The sequence below is a fragment of the Gekko japonicus genome, unplaced genomic scaffold, assembly GCF_001447785.1.
Source record: "Gekko japonicus isolate JY-2015 unplaced genomic scaffold, Gekko_japonicus_V1.1 scaffold3105, whole genome shotgun sequence".
Taxonomy (NCBI): Eukaryota; Metazoa; Chordata; class Lepidosauria; order Squamata; family Gekkonidae; genus Gekko; species Gekko japonicus.
In genome coordinates, this window is record NW_015163699.1 from 43,692 (window position 1) to 71,538 (window position 27,847).

The 27,847-nt window shown below is 47.0% G+C and overlaps 1 protein-coding gene across 1 annotated transcript in view; it reads left to right on the forward strand.

The window, feature by feature from the left end:
• Positions 1-13,221: 13,221 nt before the first annotated feature.
• Positions 13,222-27,847, forward strand: part of LOC107107513 (teneurin-1-like) — a gene marked incomplete at its 3' end in the record, with an annotated part of 108,864 nt that continues 94,238 nt past the window's right edge. Inside the window, exon 1 of the mRNA XM_015407823.1 lies at positions 13,222-13,460. Within this exon, the coding sequence (XP_015263309.1) occupies positions 13,222-13,460 (239 nt within the window). The remainder of the gene's footprint in view (positions 13,461-27,847) is intronic.

Here is a 27,847-nt window from a genome sequence, read left to right on the forward strand (position 1 = left end):
CGGGTGCGGAACACTTCCCAGATGTTGCGGTGGGATCGCGCCCATTTGCTGCGCCCCCGATCCGTCCCTCTCCCGACCCAAAATCTTTCGTGTGACCAGGGCCATCGTAATCCTGTGTACTTCTTAATCTACCAATATAAATGGGGTAAAGATTGTATTTATCCCTCGTTTTGCTTTTATTTCGCTTGGTAGTTATTAGTTAATTTTCCTCACCATGTCCCCCCCCCCTTTTCCATAATGAATGGTTTTAATTTTAAGTAAAGTTATTGGGGGTTTTCTCTTTTATTTTGGTGTTATTCTGGTCATTTTGCTCCCACGTAGAAACCTACTTTGGCCCACACATTAAGATGCCAAAAGAATGTAAGTAGGGCTCTGCTGCTTGAATCTGAATTTCTAAAACAGGATTGATTGCCATGGCTTGCCCTTAAATCCAGGGCAAATTGGAGCCAGGTGGCTGGGGAGACACCTGTGGTCAATAAATGAACTTTAAGTGAGAGTTTGTGGTTAGCAGAAGAGTGAATGGCCATAGGTCTCTACTGGCTTCTACAAATGGCAGCAGTAAAGAGATATTATTTATGTTTGGAGCATGGTATAATAAGACTAGGGAGAGACAGATGCCTCCTCAAGGTCAAACATGTGACCTGGGCAGGGTTGCCAACCTCCTGGTGAGGCCTCATGTTCTCCTGGAATTACAACTCATCTCCAGACTATGAAGTCCACTTTCCTTTGAGAAAATAGAAGCTTCAGAAGGGGGGAATTCAATGGTATGCCACAGAATCTAGGAGCAATGGAAGCCCTCGAGTGATGCCACATCACAACTGAGCTCCCTGCTCTCCACAGGTAATGCTCCCAAATCTCCAAGAATTCCCAGAGTGGACTTTATTGTACTTTTTATGTCTCTGTACATATTTTAACCCAGTTTTTAATTGTTTTGATGATGTGCGCTGGGGCGCTGATGTTAATGGTCTTTAGATGTGATTTTATCATGTATGTTTTTAAAAAAATTCACCTCCTTGTTGGCCCTCGTGAGGGCAGAAAGTAGGGTTGCCAGCCTCCAGGTGAATGTTAATGGTCTTCAGATGTGATTTTATCATGTACGTTTTAAAAAATGTTCACCTCCTTGTTGGCCCTCGTGAGGGCTGAATGGCAGGATATAGATTTCGTAAAATTAAGTAAGACCTGGGCCAGCCATGTGAATCCCACACCCCCATGTAGAACAGAGGTGGCAGCAAGGCCTCACCGGCCCACCAAACTTCCCCCCCCCAGTTGAGCGGCTTACAGCCGCCGGCCAGCCAAGCCTTCTCCGCCTCCCTCCTTCTCTCCCTCTCTGGTGGTGGTGGCGGCTAAGCCATTCTAAGAGCATTCCCTGCACATGCGCAGGGGATGCTCTTTTACTTTTGGGGGGATTTAATTATCCCCCCTATATTTTTTTACAGTTTTCAGATTTTTCTGCACACCTAGGCATTGCCCTACGTGCTCAGGAAAATCTCCCTGCCCCCCAGGTGTCCCCAATGTGCGGATTTAAATATCCGCACGCAGGGGGCGCCTTGGGAATTAGATATATAGATACCTCTGCTACCTGGCATTATTTATTTGTTTCGTTATTAAATTTCAACTCGCCCTCCCGCTGAAGCGGCTCAGGGCGGCTTGCAAACCATTTAAAACCAACATACAGTTAAAACCAAGGATTACAAAATATAAAATACACTTCCAGAAAATCCCAGCGAATACATCCTGTGATAAAGTGCTAGTGCGACACCACCGGCATAGTCAGTTCTTATTGAAATGCTTGGCGGAATAGCTCTGTTTTAACTGCTCTACGGAACTGCTCTACGGAACATTACATTTTACGACACACGTGGCCCGGCCCAACGAGGTCTCATTCATATCAGATCCGGCCCTCATAACAAATGTGTTCAACACCCCTGAGTTAGAGTGTCAGACTAGAATCTGACAGACACAGGTTCGAATCCGCACTCCGCCATGGAAGTTTGCTGGATAACCTTGGGCCAGTCATATCCCTGCAGCCTCGCCTACCTCATAGGGTTGTTGTGAGGATAAAATGGAGACTATTGTAAGACTTTTTGGGACCCTGTTGGGAAGAAAAGTGGGGTATAAATGAAGTAAAAGAAGAAGAACCTTTTCTGTGGTTGTGCACCCTCCTTAGACATATTAATCTAGCAGCAGCAATGCCATATTTTGGGCTCCAGGCAATCTGTCAACATTTCCCCATGCGTTTGGTCAGTATTATTAACTGATTTTGCTTAAACTGCTGTTTTTACTAATTTGATTGGTTGGTCTACATATTTGTGTGTCTGTGTTTATCTTCAGAACTTGGGGCTAATGGATATTGTTCATTTTAATTGCCATTTTGAATTCGTTCTGTTTGTATTGTTTTTTTAATTGCTGCTGTTAGCAATTAAATTTCTCGTGTAACCTGCCTTGGAAGCCAGATTTGTGAAAGGGCAGTTAGATGCATATCAAGGGTCGTCTCCAGCCAGCATTCCTACTAGTAAAAAAGGAAGGAAGGGTCCCCTATTGCTAGGTATCAGGGTACCTACAAGGACAAAAGCTGTGTGGAATGGGTGCTGTAGTTAAGAGGGGAATGGGGTGAGAATGCATGAAAAACCTGGCCGGATCCAACCCCGTACATAATAGCCCTGGAGGGAGGTATAAATTCCCATCAAAAGATGCATTTAGCAAATTCAGTGTGGCTCAATTGATAATAGAGAGCGGTTATATAGTACTATAGAAAGCACTTCACGTCTATCACCTCGGTAGAGTTTTTTACAATGACCCTGTAATCTAGATGAGTGTATTGTATGTATTTATTTAGTCACTTTCTCTGCTACTTTTTCAGCCTATCTGGTGCTTATCCCCATATTGCAAATGGATCTGAGGCTGAGAGGGAGCAGCTGGGCTAAGATCACTTAATGAGTTCGTGGCAGGCTGTTGTGATAGATACGGGTGCATCAGCTGGGCGCATGAAATGTAGCTTCTACATGCAGCTATCCCATTGCTGCTTTAGGGCAAAGGGTGTTCATTAGCGCAGAAGGACACTCGAGTGGCTTGTTGGCATAGTCTCGTCGTTACCCAGCTATTTCAGCCAGTTATTGAACTGTTACTAACTCCATCCTGAACTGTTTGAATGTTTGTAATGATTCTGTGACATGACAGCACCTTCTAAGGATTTCACATTCTTTCCTGGCCTTTGTCTTTGGCTGAGCCCTTCCCTAAATTTCCCTCTGACTCCTAGAGCTAATCATGATTACCATAGTTAAAACAATGAGAAATCATGCCTTGGAATTTCCAAAAGCAGGTCTGGACTCTGAATTAATTACCAATATTAAATTCCCTGCCAATCATTACCATTTAAGGAAAGAGTCTCAGTTTGCTTAGACCCAAATCCCCATTTCAAAAATTGATGTTGTATTCCAAGGGCAACTACACCATCCTTTTTCTTTTCTTTCTTCCTTTTTTTTTTTTAGTTTGTTGCTAAAGTGCAGCTTTTTTATATAATTAAATAACTCTAGGCAGTAATTACCTGGAATGTAATGTTCCCTTCTGCTGTTGAAATTTCCCCCGTAAATTGGGTGGTGTTCTCCAAAAGCTGCAAGGAAAGACAGATTAAAATCAAACATCCTGATTGCTCAAAAATAAGACTCTTGTGATTGGTGTGAAGCTTTCTCCCGTCTAAGCTGATATCTTACTTCCCACACACCAAAGCTGTGCTGTGTTATTGACCTTTTGTTACTGACACCTTCACCTCAGGCGTTTTAGAATGCCTGTGAAGATTCCATGACACCACAGTAACTTAGCCATCGGCTTCTGCTAGGATACAGATGACAGGATGACAAGCCAATGACAGCCAGTTTCTATTCATAAAATGACATTTACCACAACATGTATACGATGCTGTATAATCACATTAGTAGGGTGTAGTCCTATTCCAAAAATAAGTAGCTACCAAATGGTTTGCCATTCAACTCAAGGAGCTGTTGAACTCAGAACTCATAGGGGAAACCCCAGTCCACATTTTTACCAAGTCATGATAATTACAGAGGGCAGACAAATGTATATGCCCTTTCTTGTCGTTTCTGTATATTGTCACTGTGAATAGTTTGTCCACTTTTGTTACTAGAACTGCAGATTTATTTGTTTCTTTTAAGCAGTTTTTATGCAACCAAATACAGTATTTATACATACAATATATGAAAGAGGAAAGGAGAGAACGCATAAATGAAATGTATTTATGCAGAAATAATGTCAGTGTGCTCATTTCCCTGTTGAAATTCAATGCGAAGAATCAGAAAATATCCCCCAAAAAGAAAGAACTGTGGGTTTGATTTGCACCAGTGGGAGGGAAAAAATTGATATGGGCATTTTAAAGCCGAAGGAATAGGGATAAGAAATTCAAAACCTTCCCATTGACTAGGCAAAGCATTCAGATTCTGAAAAGATAGCAGGAAAAAAAAAAGCAGGAATGTTCTTTGTATTTAAAAACAACAAGAAAATGTCTCTTATGGCAGCTCAGCCTTTTTATCAGATGCATGGGGAGGGGCCCATGGCTTTGTGGTAGAATGTCTGCTTGGTGTGGCAGGAGCCCCCAGGTTCAATCCCCGGCATCTCCAGTTAAAAGGACCAGGTAGTAGGTGGGGGTGGTTGTGTCACAGGGTGTCTGTTGTGGGGAGGGGAGGGGAAAAGAGTTTGTAAGCCACTCTGAGACTCCTTTGGGTAGTGAAGGGCGGGGTATAAATCCAATCATCATCATCTTCTTCTTCTTCACCATCATCTTCATGATCTTCATCTTCTTCTTCTCTGTATTAATGAAACGCCATATCCCTGCTCAGGGCTTTTTTTGTAGAAAAAGCCCAGCAGGAACTCATTAGCATAAGAGGCCACACCCAGCAGCAGAAACTCATTAGCATATTAGGTCACACCCTGACAGCCCAGCTCATTAGCATATTAGGCCACACACCCATGCCTTCCCTTGGCAAGCCTGGGCAAGCCGGCCCTTGGATAGGCTGGGGAAGGCATGGGGTGGCATTTAAATGCCTCCCCAGTCCTTCCAGAGCCTCCCCCCCTCCATGGCCAACCTGCCTCGGAGTTGCTCTCCAGGCCTTCCCTCTGTAGCCACACACGAAGAGGTTTTGGCTGTAGTGGGCGTGGCCAACTCTGAAGCCAGCCGGAACTCCGTTCCTGTGCGTTCCTGCCCAAAAATAGCCCTGCCCCTGCTACTGCAGGGCTCTGGGCAATGTAAAACCACGGAGAAAACAAGATACAATCAGTTAAAACATTAGTACTACATTAATGACAATCAGATGGTAAATAACCAATCCCCATTCCAGCTCCCACTGCCGGCTACTTCGTGGACAGGGGGGAAGAGGGCAAAACAGATGTAAACAAGAGAGAACGGGAAGGGTGCCGGCCAAATGAAACCGTTGCTGTCCTCAACCAAAAACCTGGCCGAATGTTTCTGCCTTGCAGGCCCTGCAGAATTGCATCATATCCCGCAGGGCCCTGATGGCATTTGGCAGAGAGTTCCACCAGGTCGGGGCCAGGACTGGTCGAGGACAGCCAGATGTTTTTAGGGCCGGGGATCACCAGGAGATTGCTGTCGAAGTAGTGCAAGGCTCTCCTGGGGACATAACAGAGGAGACGGTCCCGTAGATATATCGGTCCCTGACTGCTCAGGCCCTTATAGGTCAATACCAAAACCTTGAACTTGACTCGGTATTCCACTGGGAGCCAGGGTAGCTGGTGCAGCACTGGATATATATATATATGTGCAGAAGTCATTTTGGGGGGGATCGCGGGGGATCGCAGTTCCCCTGGGTGAGGTACAGGGGCGGGGCACATGAAGAAGCCCCGTCCCCCGCTTCCGGCCCTCAGGAGGAGGCAGGAGAAAAGGGAGGGTAAGTTGCTTCCTCCCTGCCTCTCCCCACCCCTGCCTGCCTGGGGCCAGGGAGGGCCTTCGCGGGGCTTTCTTGCACTCCCGCCGGCCTTGCAGGTCCACCGCCGGGCCCCTCATGAGGCTCGGCAGTGGAGTTGCAAGGCCGGCGGCGGTGGCCGGGACACACATCCGGTGATGTTAGGGGGTGTGGCCTTATGACACACTTCCGGTGATGTCAGGGGGTGTGGCATATGCTAATGAGTTATGCTAATGAGTTTCCCTAGCTCTTTTTCTACGAAACGACCCCTGTATATGTGCCATCTGTGACGTTCCTGTCAGGACTCCTCTGCTGCCTTCTGGACCAGTTGGAGCTTCCAGGTCAATTTCAAGAGTAGGCCAGCGTAGAGCGAGTTACAATAGTCTAATCTGGAGGTGACCATTGCATGGATTACCGTGGCCAGATCGAGGCATGACAGGAAAGGGGCCAGTTGCCAAGCTTAGCGTAGATGAAAAAAATCCTAGCTTGGCAGTCTGAGTAGACACGACTGACCTTGACGGACCAACGGTCTGATTCGGTATAAGGCATGTGTTCTTGTATGTTCAGTAGTTAAGAGATGCCAGTCTTCAGGTGGGACTGGGGGATCCTCCAGAATTACATCTTATCTGCAGACTACAGAGATCAATTCTGCTGGAGATAGTGAGTGCTTTGGAGGGTGGGCTCTGTTGCGTAGTACCCCACTGAGGCTCCTGCCCCCCCCCGGCTCCCTCCCCAAATCTCCAGGAGTTTCCCAGCCTGGATCTGGCAACTCTTCCTCCCCATCCCCCGTTGGGGAACAGAGAGTATCTGGGGACCCTAGTTGAGAAAGGTCCCAGTTAAGTGTGAATGTCTGCATGTATTATACAGATACAGACTCCAATACACCAGTGATGACTATGAGTGTATTTTAGTCCTATTTGGAACACAAATGGATTCAAAATCTACCTAACAGCAGGGGTCGTTTCATAGAAAAAGAGCTAGGGGAACTCATTAGCATAACTCATTAGCATATGCCACAGCCCCTGACATCATCGGAAGTGTGTCATAAGGCCACACCCCCTGACATCATCGGAAGTGTGTCATAAGGCCACACACCCCGCCCCCAATGGTCCCGGCCGCTGCCGCCGGCCTTGCAACTCCACTGCCGAGCCCCATGAGGGGCCTGGCAGTGGACCTGCAAGGCCGGCGGGTGTGCAAGGAAGCCCCGCGAAGGCCCTCCCTGGCCCCAGGCAGGCAGGGGTGGGGAGAGGCAGGGAGGAAGCAACTTACCCTCCCTCTTCTCCTGCCTCCTCCTGGCTGAATGAGGGCCGGAAGCGGGGCGGCCGGAAGCATGGGGCGGGGCTTCGTCATGTGCCCCGCCCCCCATACCTCACCCGGGGGAACTGCGATTCCCCCCGAAATGACCTCTGCCTAACAGTAATGTTTTCACACTCACTAAATAATATACTTCCAGTTCACTTCCAGTTCACTGCTTTGCAGCTAGATTTGACTGTGTGGAATGGCAAAATTCACTTGCAAACGGTTGCGGAAATGGATTGAAACCGCGTCGTTTAGCAAGTGTGGAAGCGTGGTGTATTCATGCATCAACCACAGGACACTGAACAACTGCCCACTAGTGGTAAATCAGTCTGCATCACAGGGAAGAGCGTGTTCATGCTTCAAGCAGGGCATGTCCTTTGTACACAGGGAAAAAACCAGCCTACTCCTAATCCCTTTTAAATCCAAGTTCAACACTGTTAAATGTGTTAATGAATTCTGACTCTGAAGCTCCACATTATATTTAAGTATGGTAGTTTAAGGTTTTGTCAAAGTCCTGGGGAACTGAAAGAGTCTTGTACAGGTTTCAGACTGTTGCCACTTCTTGTTACTAACCATGAATTCCTTTGTGCCGAGTTTGCCCGGTTCACTGTGTATCAACAGGATACGGACATTGCTGAATGGTTTATATTAACATGCAGGTGAATTAGTCAGTGTTGCCTGTGGTGATAACAGGCTTGTTTCCTGGTGGATTTATATTTCCCCCCCTCTGTTTGGCAGTCAGCTGTTGCTGGTGAGCAGAGATCTCTTGGGGGTGGGGGAGGTTGTTTCAGTAATGCCATTTTAAAATCCCACAAGCATATTTAAGTCCCTCTCTTAATTCAGGCAGTATGATAGTTTTCACTTAAACCTACTGAATTTTATATACATGTATTCCCAGATGACCAAGCAAGCAAAGCAAAGCGAACGGTTACTTCAGGTGGCACATCTTGGGCAGGGTGGAGAGCGTGGGCAGAGGGGTGGATGTTTTATTTATGTGTTTGTTTGTGTCATTTATCATCTGCCTTTCTCATTAAGACTCAAGGCAGCTGACAGAGTTATAAGAACAACGCAGTAAAGACCATTGCAATGCACATAATGAACGATGTAATAAAACCGGATTACATAGTTAAAAACAATGCAACAGGAACAGTACAATGCACCCCATGAACTGGATTTTGTAGGTGTGGAATTCTCTCTCTCTCTCTCTCTCTCTCTCTCTCTCTCTCTCTCTCTCTCTCTCTCTCTCTGTGGTCACACGGCAAGGTAATTGCGATTTGTTCCCATTATAAATTTAATTGGGAATATTTTTTTTCTGGGTTGGGATGATCACATATCCCTCCCCGAACTGCAAGCATTCCGCGAGGAGGCTCTAGGCACCGTCTAGATGCAGCCAGCCCCTCTCTCTGCTGCCCGCTCGCCTGCCAGCCCACCCGGAACTTCCTCCCCCCCCACTCCCCTCCCCAGCAACTTTCCACACTGCTGGCCCGATGCTGCTGGCAAGCTGAGCACGCTCCCTGGTGCTGGGGGCTCCCTCCCTCCCTTCTAATGCCGCAGCTTTGGGGACTCCTGGGGTGGGCTCCACAGCCCGCTCCCCTGCCAGCCAGCTCAGCACCTCCTCCCTCGTCCGCCGGCTTCCTCCTCCCGCAACTTTCCACGCCGCCTCCTGCTGCTGGCAAGCTGGGTGAGCTCCCTGGTGCCGGGAGGTCCGGGAGGTGAGTCTGCTAGCGCGCCGCCATAAACCGGAAGTCCGCATCAGGACCACGAGCTCTGCACTGGATGTGCGCTTGAATGTTTAAATATAGAATTTATTCCACGTGGGAATTGCTCATGCGCTCAAAGGTGGAAGCTGGGAAAAGAAACCTCATCGTGCAAAGAACAGTCAGACGGCCCTAATCGCAATCATTGTGAAAGATGGCTGTCCAGATCGGCAAAATCGCGGATTCAAAGCACAAGTATCTGGAAAGTACTTGATTTTCCTGGTACAGGAAAACGTGGTAGAGAACCGGGAGGATTGCGCGAGTGAGTCTGCTTCGGCACGGGAGGTGGATTGGGCCCGTCTGATCAGCAGAATTAAATGTGAGCAGTGAAACCCAATCATCTCTCTCCCCCTCTCTGTATACAGGGCTATTTTTGGGCAGGAACGCACAGGAACGAGTTCCGGCTGGCTCCCGAGTTGGCCACGCCCAGCAGGAACCCATTAGCATAATAGGCCACACCCAACAGCAGAAACTCATTAGGATTGACTACATTAGGGGTGTGTGGCCTAACATGCAAAGGAGTTGAAAAAGCCCTGGGTTTTGACAACAAACAAGGTAAACAGAATAAGAAGGGAAAGGTAGGTGTGTCTGGATGACCACACTTCTGGTAACATGGTGGTGTGGCCTAATGGGCTAATGAGTTCTTGCTTTTGGGTGTGGCCTATTAAGCTAATGAGTTCCTGCTGGGCTTTTTCTACAAAAAGAGCCCTGTCTGTATATGTGTGTGAGAGAGAGAGAGAAAGAGAGAGTCAAAGTATACTAAATTTAGCTTTTGTGAAATCATGTGCCTGGATTTGGGGTTCAGGGAGGATCATGCCTCTTCCCTAACAGTTAGTATCCATATGTGGTCTAAAGATGTGTGCTCTAGACAAGCGTCCCTGTGAAAGGGGTCCTTTCCAAGGTAAAGCCCATATTATATTTATGACTTTAAAATTAACCGTAGATACATTAATTTTAATAGGTTTGAACCAATGTTCCCTCTAAGCTGTGGAGTATTGTGAGCAAAAATTTTACATTGTGAGCTACTGGCATTAAAGTTGTGAGCAAGCAATTTGGCTATTGCATAAATTCATTTGCTCTGGAGCCATCCTTCCTGATGGCTCCAGAGCAAAAGATGTGTGAGCCGAAGGCTGAAAAACTATGAGCTAGCTCACACTAACTCAGCTTAGAGGGAACACTGTTTGAGACAAGCCTGTTGGTTTCTGTATGCTGCCAAGTTAGTGGAGGGAAACAGTGTACTCCTTTTGTGCCTCCCGGAGACAAACTAATCTGCTCCAGTTAGTAGGATGACATAAGAGAACTGACCTGCTGCCAGCCTCCAGGTGGGACCTGAGGATTCCCCAGAATTACAGCTCATCTCCAGACTACAGAGACTCTGTGGCATTGGAGGAAATGGCTGTGGATGAGGTTGTCTCTGGGAGGCACAAAGGACTTGATGGCCTTGTAACCCTCTGAGGCCCTTGACCTCCTCAGGCTCCACCCCCAAAACCTCCAGAGTTTCCCAACCTGGATGTGGCCACCCTCCCCCACCAGTGGCCGGGGGGACCTGACAACCCCAACTGTGAACCCAAATATAGAAGCAGTTTGGCAACATCTTCTTTATCCCTCATCTTGGTCTTCACCCTTTCTTGTTTAACTTTCCATCACATCACTTTTCACATTGCTGTTCTAAACCAGTTGTTACCTGTTGTTGGCCCGATTCCAAGTAAAGTGTTATTGGGATGGGGGTTTCGTGCAGCTGATTAAAATCCATTTATGATTAAAATTATTAAAACCTTTAAAATTAAATATATATATAGTGTGTGTGTGTGTGTGTGTGTGTGGCCCCAGTGACACGGGCCAGAAAATGTGGGGGGGAAGCGTGGCTATTTGCCCCGGAGCAAAATAACGCGCAGCCACCTGATCACACATCCCGTCAAGGTCCTGTGGTTAGGGCATGCAGTGCCGATCACACGGCTATCCTGCAGCGCGGCAAAGAATCGGCGCAGCGCGATCACACCAGCAATCGCCAGACGCCGCTTCCGTGGCAAAAGGGATTTTTTCTCACCAAAAGGTGAGCATGCGCACGATCGTTTGTGCGCATCCTATGAAGACTTTTAAAAAAACTAACCGGTTTGCGACGGGACTAGGATGGGATGCGATCAGACGCCCGCCCTTGCCCTGCGTTTTCCGGAAACTAGTACATCGTAAGTACTAGTTTTTTACTCCGTATCTTTGGCACAAAGCCACGGGTTAGCCACGGGTGCACTACACTTCCCAGATGTTGCGGTGTGATCGCGCCCGGAAAATCCGCCTATCATATGCTCCGTGTGAACGGGGCCTGTATGTGTGTTCGTAGTTAAAAACAAAAAGAAAACCTGTCCTACGCAGTCCAGCCTTTTCATCAAATGCTTGAGGAGGGACCATGGCAAAAATGTTAACCTTTTTTTTTAAATAAAGGCTGAAAAACAACATACGGTATAAAAGGGCAAGGGGAAAGTGGCATTTTTGGAAACACCTCAGACATTTCAAATACCACATTACAGCACGCTACAGTGCAAGAAGACCTGAAAATGGAAGAAAGCAGTTTAAAAAAACCAAAAACCCTCCAAAAGATCCACTCAGCCCTGCTTTGCAAACAGGACACAAAGTGGGTTTGTACGAAAAGGGGGGGAAATCCTTAGCAGCCCAGGAGTCCAGACAGTTGTATCTGAAATGACACAAAAAATCCATTAGCAGCTCTCTGCTAAAATAGTGGCTATTGGAAAGGGCCCAAAGTGTAACCTGAGAAAAGGTGATAATCTTGAGGAAGCTCAGGCTCTGGAGGTCTGAGAAAGGGGGTGGTGGGGGTGAAAGTCCACCGCAGGGAAATTTTTGAGCCAGGCATTTGAGTCCCCTCCTCTTGTCTTTTGAAGCAAGCAAGTCCATTTTGCGTGCCTGCCCCTTTATGCTTGGATCCCCAAGACTATGGTTATATTTTCTTGGGGCTTTTTTTTGTGGTGGAACTCGCCACGACTGGGGACTCTTACCTTTTTGGGGAAGGAGGCTCTCTCAAGTCCTGTGGGAGTAACTGGTGGGAATTGGTAAAGGTAAAGGTTCCCTTGCTCGAAAGCCAGTCGAATCTGACTCTAGGGTTGCGGTGCTCATCTCCGTTTCAAAGCCGAAGAGCCAGCACTGTCCGAAGACGTTTCCGTGGTCATGTGGCCGGCATGACTAAACACCAAGGCGCACGGAACGCTGTTACCTTCCCACCAAAGTGGTACCTATTTATCTACTTGCAATTTCTTGCTTTCGAACTGCTAGGTTGGCAGGAGCTGGAACTAGAGACGGGAGCTCACTCCGTCATGCGGCCCCGGGTCTCGAACTGCTGAACTACTGACCTTCCACAGCCTGCAGTTCAGCGTCTTAACCACTTGAGCCACCGCAGCTTGGTGCAACCTTCATATTTATGAATGTCAGCACCTTTTCTTGATAAAAAAAACCCCTACTGTATTTTCCAGGATACAGTAATCTGTTCAGGAGGAGTATTGTTCAGAAGGGCATTTTTTTTTTACAAAGAGGACAGAGGAACAAGATGCGCTCACATTTCTGGCTTATTTCCAAGGACATTATTCACAATCATGCAACATGCTAAACGTCTCTTTCCTGATTGCCTTCTTCTTCCCGCTGTCACAGGATTTCGCCTCCTTTATTGGTCATTGATTCTATAATGAGAATGTTTGCTAGAACTTTTTAACAATTACCTGAGTACAATATCTGAATTTTTATACCCTTATTTTATGGGATGGGTTAGCTATTGCAGAGGTTTATACCGAAAGCTGGTTTGATAGAATTGGATGATGGTATCTTGTGGTCCAATTTAAAATGAATGATGTTTCTCTTTCCAGCATTACCGTTCCTTTTACAGGTATTTTCCTAAATGGGATTTACAGTTGATAAAATCAAGTGGTGCTTGAGTTGCAGCTGGGTGTCATCCTGTGATTTATATGTGTTTATTCCAAAACGGAAGGAAGGATGGATTGGGGGGGGGGGAGAGAGAACTTCTCCACAGTTTGCATCCAGAATCAGATCCATGCATGTCTGCTTTGCATAGACTCATAAGTCAGAAGTGCATCTCAGAAACTGAGTGATGTGAACTCGCTAGCAAGCCAGCAGTTGCAATCCTGTTCAGTATTCTGCTCACCTTTCCCCCCATTCCATTGCTTAAAATAATAACCAGGCCCGTTTCTCCTCCTGACTTTTCTCTGCATCTAGAAATGCCGGGCAGCCCACGCAACCAGTTCACATTCAGGCCTCTCCCGCCGCCCCCACCGCCACCCCACGCCTGCACCTGCAACCGGAAGCCGACTTCATCAGCCGACTCTCTCCAGGCAAGATCGATGACGACTCGCAGCCAGCCTAGTCCGGCCGCTCCACCCCCTCCAAGTAGCACCCAGGACTCGGTGCATCTCCATAACAGTTGGGTCTTGAACAGCAACATACCGCTGGAGACCAGGTAGCTACCAACCTATGTTTGAACCTGTTTGTGAACTAAAAATAGGAATATATGATTGACTGGAGAACAACACAACAGAACATAAAGAAAAGAGAGCGTAATAATAGGGTTTTTATTTTTCCTTTGATGATAACAACTTGTTGGAAACAGTTTGTTATCCTCTTGCTGGTTTGGGTCAGATCACTGATTTATGATCTGTTCTTGGCTGAGTTCTTGGGTATGCCTGATCTTCTCTCTTGGTTAGTCACGCTTCTCATTTGCTGGATGGAAGTCCAGAGAGATCTAGGATGGGCTTTAAAAACACAGCCAGTTGGCTGCCAGCATTACCAACTACTCAAGAGTGGCCGGGGTGGGGGGGATATATTGAGGAAGAGTTTTATGATGATCAATACAAGGTTATATCAGAAAGTGAAAACGTATGAGTGCCAGTGGCGTGTGTCAGAAATGGTCATTACTTCTTGAAGTGCCTTTGTTTCAAGGGTAGTATTTATTGCTATTAATTTTCAAGAAGAGAGTGTGGAAGAGAACAGAGAAGGGTGTGCTTGGGAAATGCAAGGACTTTTTGGGCTGGCCTTTATGCTTTTATTGTGAGCTTGCTAAAAAAAAACAAAGCAAAAGCGGCTGATATCAGCTACTGGCCCGTATCGGTTATCCTAAATCAGCGGTGTCGAACTCATTTGTTACATGGGCCTAGGGTTGCCAAGTCCATCTTCCATCTCCAGCGGGGGACTTTGGGGGCGTTCCTGGAGGGGGCGGGGTGATGATGTCATGTTGGGGACGTCCGCTGCCCCCCCCGCCCGCGTGCTGGATCTCCAGAAACAGCAGTTCCCTGCCCTTAAAGGAGCCAGCGTTTCCCTTTTAAATGCAGGAGCCGGCGTTTCCCTTTTAAGAGCACGAAGCTGGCATTTCCCTGCAAGCCTGATCTCAAGCAGAGATCGGGCTTGGGAGGAAACACGGGTTCCGCACACGTAAAGGGAGAGAGAGGGATGGCTATGGGTGTTGGGGGCGGGGCTTCCCCCGCCGACCATCTGGCCGGCAGCAGATAGAACCCCCCCCCAAAAAACGGGGGACCCCTGGCAAACCGGGGGGGGGGTTTGGCAACCCTACATGGGCCGGATCTGATACAAGTGTCACTTCGTCAGGATGGGCCATGTGTACCATAAGATGTCATGCCAGGTACCGGAGATAGAAACTTTATCAAGGACACAGGAAAACCCAATTAACAATATTGTTTTTTTTACTCAAAATAGAAATGAGCAATTGATTCCTAGCAGTGAATGCAATCGGTTTATTGGGGAGCCCACAAAAGCGCCAATAAATATATTTAATCATATGCAAGACTAGGTTTTTTCCAAGGGATACCATAAAAGGGGAAATCTTATTTTTTTTTTCCCAAGTGATACCTTATATTCCATACGTAACAGTTGCTTGTGTGCCGGGTAAGAGCCCTGGACTGGCCAGTTCTGGCTCCTGGGCCATGTTTGACACCTTTGTCGTAGATAATCCATTGTCTTCTTGTTACAGAATATGTCAGTGCAGATTCTCCTGAAGTAATGTTCCAGTTTAGAGCTTCTTTACTCAATAGCATTTTTTTCTGCAGGGATTTTTTTAAAAAGGCATCATCTTGTTTCTCTGTTTCTTTCGGATACATGATTGGATGGGGAAATAATCCGGGGCTCAGACATTCATGACCCTTTCCCCTCTTAAAGCAACATGAGAGGGAACAAAATTCTTATACAATCAAAGAAGACATGTTTGGTGGCAGCTGCATTACTGGTCTAAATCTTTCTTGTATAATAGCTCTGAAATCTGGCCAATAAGTATAAGCTGATTTTTTTTTTTATTTAGAACATTTGTAATCTCAAAGTAGATTTAGAAGCATTAATTTGTGTCCCACCATAATAACCAGAGATAATTCACAATGCACATGTTGAGTTCTTATATCTCACAAAATCTCATTCTGATTCTTACTGCACCAGTTTGTAACAGGTAGCTTTAGGATGAAAAAAAGAAAAGATATTTTGAACATGACAATTTTTGTTACCACTGGTTATATGATCTGGAATGCCTGTTTAGCACTGTTTATCAGAAATAAAGTTAGCTTTTCAGTCTGTCCATAAGTGCAGAATGCACAATAAAGCACTTTCTCAATGTGTCTGAAGCAACATTCAGCATAATGGAATGACAGATCCACTGCCCAGTTCCTCTTGAGCCATGAATTTACTAAGTAACCTTGGACATATCACCCTACCTTACCTGTAATAAGAACATACGAAGAGCCTTGCTGGATCAGACCAGTGGTCCATCTAGTCCAGCATCCTGTCTCACACAGTGGCCAACCAGTGACTCTTGAGGGCCAGCCACAGGGCACAGAAGCTGAGGCCTTCCCTCAATGTTGCCTTCTAGCACTGGCAGGGCTCTTTTTGTAGAAAAAGCCCAGCAGGAACTCATTAGCATAATAGGCCACACCCAACAGCAGACACTCATTAGCATAATAGGCCACACCCCTGACAGCACCGCTCATTAGCACATTAGGCTGCACCCTCATGTTACCAGAAGTGTGGTCATCTAGCCACACCCATCATTTGCTTCTTATTCTGTTTACCTTGTTTGTTGTCAAAACCCAGGGCTTTTTTTGTAGCAGGAACTCCTTTGCATTTTAGGCCACACACCCTAATGTAGCCAATCCTAATGAGTTTCTGCTGTTGGGTGTGGCCTATTATGCTAATGAGTTCCTGCTGGGCGTGGCTAACTCAGGAGCCAGCCGGAACTCCGTTCCTGTGCGTTCCTGCCCAAAAACAGCCCTGAGCACTGGTATCCAGAGGTTGACTCCATTGGAGGTTCCCTTTAGTAACCATGGTTAGTAGCCACTGATAGACTTATCCTCCATGAGGATAGTAATAGACTATTTTACAGGGTTGCTGGCATGTATACTTTGAAAACTTAGATGAAATACAACAGTAATAATAATGCTGACACCCAAGGAGGTGGTTAGAATGGTAATTGCTGGGGGTCATCAGTGTATAGATGGTACTGAAAGCCATAAGCTTGGATCAGATCATCCAGAAATTACATACTGTACGGTGATCATATAGGACTGTAATTTCCTAGTGCCTTACTACTTGTGTCAGAGGAAAAGCTGTGATGGAAAAAGCAAAGAGAATCTGGTGTCGGTGCAACCAATAGCATCACTCCAGCTTCAGGCATTTCCTGATTGGCTCTTGACATATGATGCCTGGGACCAGTTGAGATACCGGAGGCTCTATAAAGCCCCATCTTGAAAACAGTCTTGTTCTCTTTCATCAGCTTGTCAAGTTGTAGTTTGTTTTGACCTAAACTGAGATTAAGCTCCTCCTACTTTTCCTCCCTGCTCTGTAACCTTCCTGGATACTAAACTGTCCCTACCTGGATCATTGCCTCGAGTCCTCGGGCTCTCATTCGAACCCTCAGAGAACAGACTACTGGCTGCTTTTGAACTCAGCTCTTGCAGCTCTTTCACTCTTGCAGCTCTGGACTGATCCCTGGTTTCCAGATACTTACAGAGGCAGAAAAGCAGAAGGCCAAGAATTCAGACTTACTGCATGTCCATGCCTAAGCCCTGCCAGAGAGAACCTGGATTGTTGGGGGTTTTTTTTCCCAATGAACCTGTTGGGAAGAGCTGTTTACGAGAATTTCCCAAAGTACAACTTCTGTTGCTGTGACTAGGTCACTCCTATTTTAGCAGTAAATTGAGAGTATAGTTATGGGGAGCCAAACTCGGCATGTTGTGCCCCTGTTAGCCGCCCTGAGCCTTCGGGGTAGGGCGGGATATAAATGTAAATATAAATAAATAAATAAATAAAATAAAACCCTACCATTCCCCTTCCACGCTGGACTAAGGTCCTCTCAGCATTTGCCTCCCGTTCTGCTCCAGTGCTGAAAGTGATTGGAAGCAAGACTTTAAGCCACCTTGAACCACGAGGAAAAGTACAAATGTTTTAATAAAAAAATTAAAAATAAAATGTTTAACTCTCTGGTGAGCAGGGAGGTCAGGTATGCAAGGGTCAGGTGTGCAAGGCTTCAGCTCCCCTCACCATAACGGACTGCCCCACTTTTATACATGGCCTAGCCTGCTACCTGTGCTTCACTACAGTATTTAAGTTCCGTAAATCCAGTTAAAATAGTGATGATGTGACGTTTGAAATGTGACATTTGTTGTAGGAATTCTAGAGGAGAAGATTGTAGTGTAAAAAATGAAGTGAGACATATTTTTTCTCTCTCTACTGAAGGACCTCTCTCTAGACCACATGGGTGGTTCTGCCCTCAGGTGCTAGGATCAGCAGGCTGCTTGGTGAGCTCACTCTGGAGCAGGCCACATAGACCTGTCCACTTAAGAAGCAGTCGTCTGTTAAGTCAGCTCCTGCTACCTTCCACGAAAGTGATGGCCTCTCTACTTGTGTTCCTGGATTGTTTTGCTCATATGGAGACTGTGTTGTTCTGAGCACCTCAGGGTGATCTTGCTGGCACTTGGCCTGTGCAGCTCAGTGCACTGCAGGAGTACCAAAAAAAGCTCTGGGTTTTGACAACAAACAAGGTAAACAGAATAAGAAGCAAAAGGTGTGTGTGGCTGGATGACCACACTTCTGGTAACATGGGGGTGCAGCCTAATATGCTAATGAGTTTCTGTTGTTGGGTGTGGCCTGTTATGCTAATTAGTTCCTGCTGGGCTTTTTCTACAAAAAAAGCCTTGAGGAGCACTATGTGCAAATGTCTTTGTCGCATTCTTAAGTTGCCTCCTCCTTGTAAGTTGGTGTATCTGGCTCGATGTTTGCCAGGAGCTTTCTTGGGGGCAGGAAGAGGTGAGAGGTGTGAGGGGGAGTTGGTGTGAGGGAGTGGTGATGTGGTGGACTGTCCAGTGTGGGAGGGGGAGGAGTATTAGAAGCCACTGTGGAGGTGGGGCTGGCAGGATCACTAAGGTGTTACTGCTGGGGCAGGCTCCCTTGTGGCTTTAAGCACCCTGCAACTGCTGCTGCACCTGACAGACAACTGTCTGTTAGCTGTAGGAGGGGAGAGCATGTTTGAAGCCATAGGGAGGCTGGGCCAGCAGCTTTGCTTCACCTCACAGGTGGTTGTTGGCCACTCCTGATTTCCTTAACTGTCGTTAGCTCTCTGCAGTCCCCTGTAACTGTTGTTTTTTTTTACCTCAGAACACTGAGCTTTGCAGCTGACCAATCAGAGAGTGGGAGGTGCAGGGAGGCAGCTGCCTGGCAGCCGCATAGGAATCGATGGGGGGAGCACATTTTACGCCTTTTGACCCACTCAGGGGTCGAATTTCTAAAAATCCCTTCTTAGTGAGGACCTACGCCATGGTAGGAGTGCTCTCCCCGAATTTGGTGTTTCTTGGTCCAGCGGTTTGGCCTTGGCGTTGATTTTATGGTGAGGGGATTTCTTTTTTATATATAGATGAGAAGACACCGGAATATACGCACCTGGATCCTTCTGTTATGTCTGGTTTGCCCCTCACCTGCCAGTACATACCTACAGTATTCAGAGCAGCTTCCTTTTAAAATGCAAGGATTCCATTCTAGCACACGGCACTAGTCCATCATAACAAAATATGGCAACGGTCTAGGATGGCCTTAAAAACAGAAGAAGAAGAAGAAGAGGTACCTTTTGAGTCTGCCTTTTAGCGGCACAATATTATTGCCCTGATACATAAATTGATTTTTCCCCCTCCCTCAGGTTAAAGCGCTCACACAAACCCCCCCCAGCTCGTTCCCTTCCTCTCACTAAAATAATCATGGTTCTTCAGGTTTTATAGATACTTTGCTTTAATCGTCCAGTGCTGGTGATTTACAGGACCATAGATTGTCATTAGCTTTGACAGGCCCTATCTCTCTGCAGCTTATTGTTTTTTATACGGCCCTTAAAGCTCAGACAACTCAATAAAGCATGTTTTCCTCTCCTCTCGGTGCCTTGTCAGTTATTTAAGGGTGTTAAATGCACACTCTGATTATTTGGGGTTGCTTTTTTTGTGTGTCCCCCCCCCCCCCCAGTCTGTGGCATTGCTTTACATCAGCTAGGCCTGATGTGATCAGCAAAGACCCGTTAACTGTGAGATACTAGAATAGCAACCCATAAATCACAGTCCGGAGAGGGAGTCCAGGTACCCGAGCAAGGCTTTTTTCCCCTTGGAAGGAAACATGGCCTCACAGTCCCATTGATGGCAAAAAGAGCCATGTACATGCATCTTTACTGCTGTTAATGGTTTGAGAAGTTTGTTGCCAGGCAGCTCTCTAGGTAATAGGAGGCGACTTGTGGTGCGCACATCTCCCTAGAAGCAATGCCCTACTTTGTTTCCAAGACCCCTTTCTCCGAGTAGTGAAAACTCTGCTCTCGCTCTCGCTCTCGCTCTCTCTCTCTCTCTCTCTCTCTCTCTCTCCCTCCCTCTCCCTCTCCCTCTCCCCTCTCCCTCTCCCTCTCCCTCTCCCTCTCTCCCTCTCATCCCTTTCAGTACATGCTTCTGAGTGAAAATGGGGATGCTAATCTGCATTAATGACCCTGTGAGTACAGAATCAGAGGGTGATGCTTAATCAATATGGAGTACAAAGGTGTAGTCCTGTATATATTCAGGCACTACCTTGCTGGAATAATAAATGGGAAACATCTCAGTTTAAAGGACTACTTCGTAACTCGATGGGGGGGGGTGGAGAGATGTTGCTTTTGTTGCAGAAGGTGGGTTACAAATTACAGAACTGTTGGGGATGGAAGGTTTTCTGCATGCGCAATTGCTATTTTTCCTGTAACGAATTACAAGGATACAGAATTGCAATTTTGGGGGACACATCAACACATGATGCTGCCTTGTACTGAGTCAGAATAAAACTCCTTATGAAGAAAGGATGTGTCCCTGTTGTGCAGATGGCATTGAGCAGGGGTCATTTCCTGCAGGAGCACACAGGAGCTGAGCTCCGGCAGTAAAGAACCCAGGGGGTGGGCACATGCAACAAGCCCCAACCCCTGCTCCCAGCAGCCCTCAGTCAGAGCAAGAAGCAGCCAAGTAAGTTGCAGAGCTCCCCCCGGCCCAAAACAGTCCAGTGGCACCCTTAAGACCAAGTTTTATTCAGGTACAAGCTCTCCCTCCTCTGCGAGGACAGATCTGCATGTTCGTCCTCACCCCCAATAGCTAGCAATCCAAAACAGTCCAGTGGAGCCTGAGCGGTGGGTACTGCCTTCTGACACACTTCCGGTGATGTCAGGGGGTGTGGCATGTACAAATAAGTTATGCTAATGAGTTATGCTAATGAGCTCCTGCACTTCTTTTTCTACGAAATGACCCCTGGTATTGAGCCTATAGAACACGTAATATTTGATTGTAAGGCATATAACAACATCCGTGAATCTCCTCCTTTCTCTAAGACATTTCCTCTTTCTCATAGGCAAAGAATCTGCCTTTTAAGAAGTTTTCTATCAGATAGTCGAGCAGAAGTTACTCATCGGGTGGCCAGGTTTGGATGGCTTGCCCTAAGAATTAGAAAAACTATAGGAGCTCAAAAAGAGGAGAATTAAGATTTAGTTTTATTAATTTTAATTATCATGGTTTTTATGGGTTTTTTTTCCTTTTTAAAAACCTGCTTTTAAAATTCTTCTTCTATTTTAATGACATATGTATCATTGATGTTGCAAGATATGCCGTTGGGTGTACTATGTGCTGGTCAATGACCGTGAATAAAACTTACTACTGTACTGAGTCAGAGCCTTCATCAGAGTCAGTATTGCCCACTCAGCGGCTCTCCGGGGTCTCAGGCAGGGATCTTTCCCATCACCTACTGCCAGATCCCTTAACTGGAGATGCCCGGCCAGGGCTCTTTTTGTAGAAAAAGCCCAGCAGGAACTTATTAGCATAATAGGCCACACCCAACCACAGAAACTCATTAGTCTATTAGGCCACACACCTGACAGCACAGCTCATTAGCACATTAGGCTGCACCCTCATGTTACCAGAAGTGTGGTCATCCAGCCACACCCACCTTTTGCTTCTTATTCTGTTTACCTTGTTTGTTGTCAACACCCAGGGCTTTTTTTGTAGCAGGAACTCCTTTGCATGTTAGGCCACACACCCCTAATGTAGCCAATCCTAATGGATTTCTGCTGTTGGGTGTGGCCTATTATGCTAATGAGTTCCTGCTGGGCGTGGCCAACTCGGGAGCCAGCCGGAACTCCGTTCCTGTGCGTTCCTGCCCAAAAACAGCCCTGCCAGGGACCATCTGCATGCCAAGCAGATGCTTTGCCACTGAGACTGACCCAAGGTCATAAGAACATAAGAGAAGCCAATGTTGGATCAGGCCAATAACCCATCCAGTCCAACACTCTGTCACACAGCGTCCAAAAATACCAGGTCCCATCAGGTGGTCCAGCAGTGGGGCCAGGACACTAGAAGCCCTCCCACTGTTGAACACTCCCCCCAAGCACCGAGAATACAGAGCATCGCTTGCCCCAGACCGAGAGTTCCTATCTGTACCTTGTGGCTAATAGCCACTGATGGACCTCTGCTCCAAGCTTCCATGTCAGAGTGGGGGTTGAAACCAGAATGTCTTGGATGCTAGTCTGACACTCTACACTGCACTGGCTCGCATGTGGAACAGAGGCAGACTCACCCAATGGCAGTGAGTGTTATCAGGATTAATAGCACGGGAGACCAGGCTCTGGGAATCTCTGTGGTCAGCTTGAGCTTTCTTCTCCTTGGCATAAACCCAGTGTCCAGCCCATGCACAGATGTCAACTTCAGTCATATGGCCAATCTGTACTCATGCCCACGAGGATACTTCTCATCCTAACTAAGCCGCATGAAGGCTCCAGCTATCCCAAAATAGATAATCCATAGATAATCCACTCTAACACATGGGGGAAAGTAATCTATATCTATTATAGGAATGTTTCCTTTTACATTGAGTACAAATTGTTACTAGTGACCGTGTAAGACAACTGGGATCTGGTTTGGCAAACCCTGATTTCCCCCTGAATGTTCATCTCCAAAGACAGCTGTGTTTTTACCACTACGGGTTCTTTGTGATTCTCTGCAATTCAGCATTTCTGTGCCAAAAATAAAAGTTGAAGGAATTGTATGCTAGACTAAACAAACAACACTTTAAAGAACATGAAATCCAGAAAGGAAAAAAAGTGATGTGAATGGTCTGAGTTATTTCTTCTACATAGTTTACTATGGTGCAGCAAGGGGTAACTGAACTCTGCATCAGATTGGATTGTTAGTGGCACCTTAGAGCCAGTGTGGTGTGGTTAAGAGTGGTGGATTCTAATCTGGAGAACTGGTTTTGAGTCCCCACTGCTCCCCATGAATCCTGCTGGGTGACCTTGGGCCAGTCACAGTTCTCTCAGAACTCTCTCAGACCTGCCTACCTCACAAAGTGCATGCTGTAGGAAGAGAAAGGGAAGGCGATTGTAAGCTGCTTTAAGACTCCTTAGGGTAGGGAAAATAGGGTATAAAAATCTCTTCTTCTATCTTAGTTAGAAGACTTTAACCATTTGTGATAGTTGCTGTCATCAGTCTGAGTTTAGTGACAGCTCAGATTCCGCAGACAAAGAGCTATCTGCAGCCAGCCCTCATCCAGTAATTGAACAACCAGCTGCAGCTGGCTCTGAGCCAGGAGGAGAGCAACAAGAGATCCGTTATCAGCTGATCAGAAGTCACAGCCTACAGCTGAAACTGAGTCAACTGGTAGCTCTGAAGCAGTAAACAAGGCTTCAGAAGCCACTCCCATCTCACCTAGCTTACCCACACTCCTGCAGTGCTGACACTGTCAGAGACACGCAGAGTTGCAGTAAAGGAGAAGAGTGCGAGACTCATGACCCATCATCAGCTGTCAACTGACAAGATGGATGAGTAGTTTCGGGATGGCTGCTAAGGAATTGGCTGGGAGTGTAGCTTGTTAAGACTTGGCTATAAAATCAGGCGCGAGCTTGTTAAGACTTGGCTATAAAATCAGGCGGGAGAAACAGCAGTTTTGTGAACACAAGAAGTACACATTGCTACTGAACCACTGACCTTGCCAGACTGCTGGAACCTTGACCCTTGAACTGGACCTGACTATCAGCTTCTCTGGAATCCCTGACCCTGAACTTGGGCTTGCTGCCTGGATCCCTTGACTAGACTGGACTTGGCATACCTGCTCTCTGGAACCCCTGCCTTTTGAACTGGTCCCTGATTACTCCCTGCAACCTTGCCCTGTGACCTGTCATACTGAACAGCAGCCCCTGCCTCCTGGGAGGGCTCCATCCATTCAAGATGATGACAACATGGAGAATTCTTCATGCTTTCCCCCAGTAGTGAAAACATGCACCATTTTGTCACTCAGCTGCTGAATCAAGACAAACAGTGGGGGATTAAAAGAGGGTTGACAGGAGATATCAAAAAGGGGAAGGGGACCAGAGGTGTGTGTGGGGGGGGTTATGTGCCACCAACATTGTATTATTATTATTTTTTAAAACATCAATAAAGGTTTGTCCTGAGTACTGGGTTATCAGTATTCCCCATGATGAAGACGAGACTCTGTTTAAATGTAGTGTTTTTTTGTTTTTACTTTGGACATGCCTGATGTGTTGTTTAAACTGGACTCCTGGCTGCTATGCTTGCAGAGTTTGCATGCTGCATTTCTATAGGTGTCTGTTTTGCCTGTGTGCTCAGGTTGCCCATGTAGGAAGATAATCTGCATAGTGGCCCATGTGGGTTTAGCTGCTTCTTTCCTCCCAGCATCACATTTAAATGGCACCAGAGACTAGCTTCACCAAGAGCCTCCGGCACAAGTGCATTGATAGCCTGTTCCCTACTGGAGCTAAGGTGGTGCCCTCTAAAGCCACGGTCTTGGGAGCCAGAAAGCTGTGATCACAACCCAGGTCAAGCCAGAGAGCCTTCTGAACAAAAGTAACTTCTGATGTGATTCGTTGCCTTTGTGTCAGCTAGTTGCCATGCTTTCATTGTTTTCGTTCATCCCTGACTGTAGCGCATGCTCACATGATTGCTTGCTTGCTTGCTTTGCTTAACGGCTGTGAATAACTATCGGGAGGCGCTCATGAGACCGTGCGAACTGGCTCTGCCAGACTGTGCTGTCTGTGTAACCTTGAGGAGGAGGGAGGGCTTGCATTCCACTGCCAGTGTGAATATTTCTGCTCTCATGGGGCAAGGAGAGTCTCCCGTTCATGATGTAATATCCCGCCGGGAGAATTCCCATGCGCATGGTTGGATTTCATTTGCTTAGCGAACTGCAGCATCAGAGTATATGTATTGATGCCTCAGCCCTAGCCGTTATTCCTAACAATGTACCTGTACCACTTGGCAACAGACTTGTATTCTAATAAAGCATAACTTTTCCCTGAAGAGTGTGTGTGGACTTGCGAGCTGTTGAGCCTGACACTTTGCCGGTAAACCTAAAATTGGACCAGGCCGATGGGATCCCAGCTAGGTAAATTTATCTGGGCATGGAGCGTCTAAATATTTCCCTATATCCTTGGGACCAGATTGCTGGTGACAAATTACTCTCGTATGTTTTCCACAATGGTAAAAGCCACTGGGGGTTTGGCTCAGGGTCATAATAGGGGTGGCCCAGGGTAGCACGAGCTCATCAGATCTCAGAAGCTTTGTTTTAATTTCATTTCTTCAAAAAAATTTTGTCGCCGCTTACCCAGAGGGTCTTGCAGCAAATTACAACACTTTAAATCTTATTACAGTCCATATAAAATACTACTTTGATACATCAAATAATTATGTTGTCGAAGGCTTTCACGGCCGGAGTTCATTAGTTGCTGTAGATTTTCCAGGCTGTATGGCCGTGGTCTTGGCATCGCAGGACCTCACATCTCGCCAGCAGCTGTGACTGGCATCCTCAGAGGTATAACGCAGAAAGATGGAGTACTCTCTGTGTCAAGGTGAGAAGGAAAATGGTAGGCAGGACTTGTTCGAAAGCAGGAAATTGCAAGTGGATAATCAAAAAATTTCCTGCCAACCTAGCAGTTGGAAAGCAAGAAATTGCAAGTAGATAAATAGGTACCACTTCGGTGGGAAGGTAACAGCGTTCCGTGCGCCTTAGTGTTTAGTTATGCCGGCCACATGACCACGGAAACGTCTTCGGACAGCGCTGGCTCTTCGGCTTTGAAACGGAGATGAGCACCACAACCCTAGAGTCGGACTCGACTGGCTTTCGAGCAAGGGAACCTTTACCTTTAATCAAATATTAACTAAAACAGTCTGCCTAGGCAAAAGGCAGGACCTTTGCATAGCAACTTCTTTTAAAGGCATCAGCAGGCAAGGGGTGAGAGCGAGCAGCAGGGAAAGTTCAGCCTAGACAGCAGAGCCTCCCCCAGGCAAAAGGCAAGACCTGTAGGTAGAAGCTAAGCAGGGTCAACCTTGGTTAGTATTTGGAATGGGAGAGCAACAGTGAAGTCCAGGGTCGCGACACTGGAGCAGGCAATGGCAAACCACCTCTGAACATCTCTTGCCCTGAAAACCTCCAGGGATCTCCATAAGTCAGCTGCAACTCGATGGCCCTTTCCACCACCACAACGGGAAGAAGAGCATGATTAACCCCTTCTCCCACCCTGTTTTACCAGTGGAATTCACATACAGACCAGAGCTCCCGTTTGTTCCATGGGGGAAACACTGCAGGGTGTGGAAGGTCAGTAGTTAAGCAGTTCGAGACCCGAGTGTGCCGCATGACGGAGTGAGATCCCGTCTCTAGTTCCAGCTCCTGCCAACCTAGCAGTTGGAAAGCAAGAAATTGCAAGTAGATAAATAGGGACCACTTCGGTGGGAAGGTAACAGCGTTCCGTGCGCCTCGGTGTTTAGTCATGCCGGCCACATGACCACAGAAACGTCTTCGGACAGCGCTAGCTCTTCGGCTTTGAAACGGAGATGAGCACTGCAACCCTAGAGTCGGACTCGACTGGCTTTCGAGCAAAGGAACCTTTACCTTTACTTATACTACTTGTATGTTGACTTCGTCTGAGAAAACAGAACCCTGGTAAGGTTAGATTATGATTGGACTGGATATCTACCCCAGGCAGAGTTGGATTGGATTGATTGTACCCTAACCAAAATTCTGCCATCCTACATTTGGCTGCTTTTACCAAAAACCTGCAGGAGATCCTGATCACAGGTTTCCCAAATGCTTGCATTAGTGTCTGGAGTGGAAGGAGGACATTAATACTGCCAACCTAAGCCCAGTTGTATCCTTCTAAGTCCATTGACTTCAGTTGACTTGGAGGGGTGTAGGTTTGTTTAGGATTGCAGTTGTGATGGAAAAAGCTTAGAAGTGCTGTATGAACAGCTGAAGGACTGTGAAGGGTTAATTCTTCACACAGCCAGAGAGCCTTGAGTGACAGGCTGCTCCAAGTAATCTGATTGGTTAACATCAGCTGACAAGAGAAAGACTTTAAAGCTGAATGCTGAGGAGGAGAACTCATTTGGACTTCAGCCCTGATTGAGAGCACTTTGACACAGACAGGAGAATTGGGGGAAAGTTGTCAAGGACAAGTGGGTAGTTAGATGGAGACCCCCATTCGGGCCAAGGAAAGGGGATTGATCTTCTAGAGAGAGAAGGGATTTCCCTACCTAGTTTAAACAGGGTGATAGCCCTGAAGACTGCAGAGATCTCTGCTCTGGTGTGGTTAGAAACTGCCTTTGGACACCTTAAGGGTGCGTTCAGATGGGGGCTTTACATCGGTATAGGTGCCGGTTGCAATCGCTGTACTCACCGGCGTTCAGACGGCGAACATCTGCCTCCTGTCCCTAACCGATGTAAAGCCCTTTACACCGTTGCACTCTGCCACTAGGTCTCAAGTGGTGGTATACTGAGTGCAACGGTTGCTTCCGATGTACCCCAGTGTCTGATCGCTCTCCACCGGTGCCTAGCCATTTCCGTCGGAAGCCTGAGGCTTCCGGTTTCCCCCCGCCATTTTTTTTTTGCGCTTGGGCGAAGCTTCGCCCTGAGCGTTTAAAAAAAAAAAAACACCCTTACTTTACTTATCCGGAGGAGTCCGGGACTTAAGGGAGGCCAGTTTGGGCTTTAAACTTTAAAGGTAAGTCCTTACCTTTAAAGTTTACATGTAATGGGGAGGGTTGAGCATGCGCAAAGATCGTCATTTTGTGAATGGCTGCCTATGCGCATGCTCAAACTGTGTTTTAAAAAAAAACGCCGACGCCCGCAGCGTGTGACCAGGCGTACACCGATGGGAACCGCAAAATGGAGGTAAGTGTGATCGCGTTTCTGCCAACATAAACTGCACCGGTTCCAACCGGTGCAGTTTATGCCGGCAGAAAGCCCCCGTCTGAACGCACCTTAAGAGTCAGTTCTAAACTCAAGACGAGTACTGGTGTTTCAAGAGAAGGGGTTTGGGTC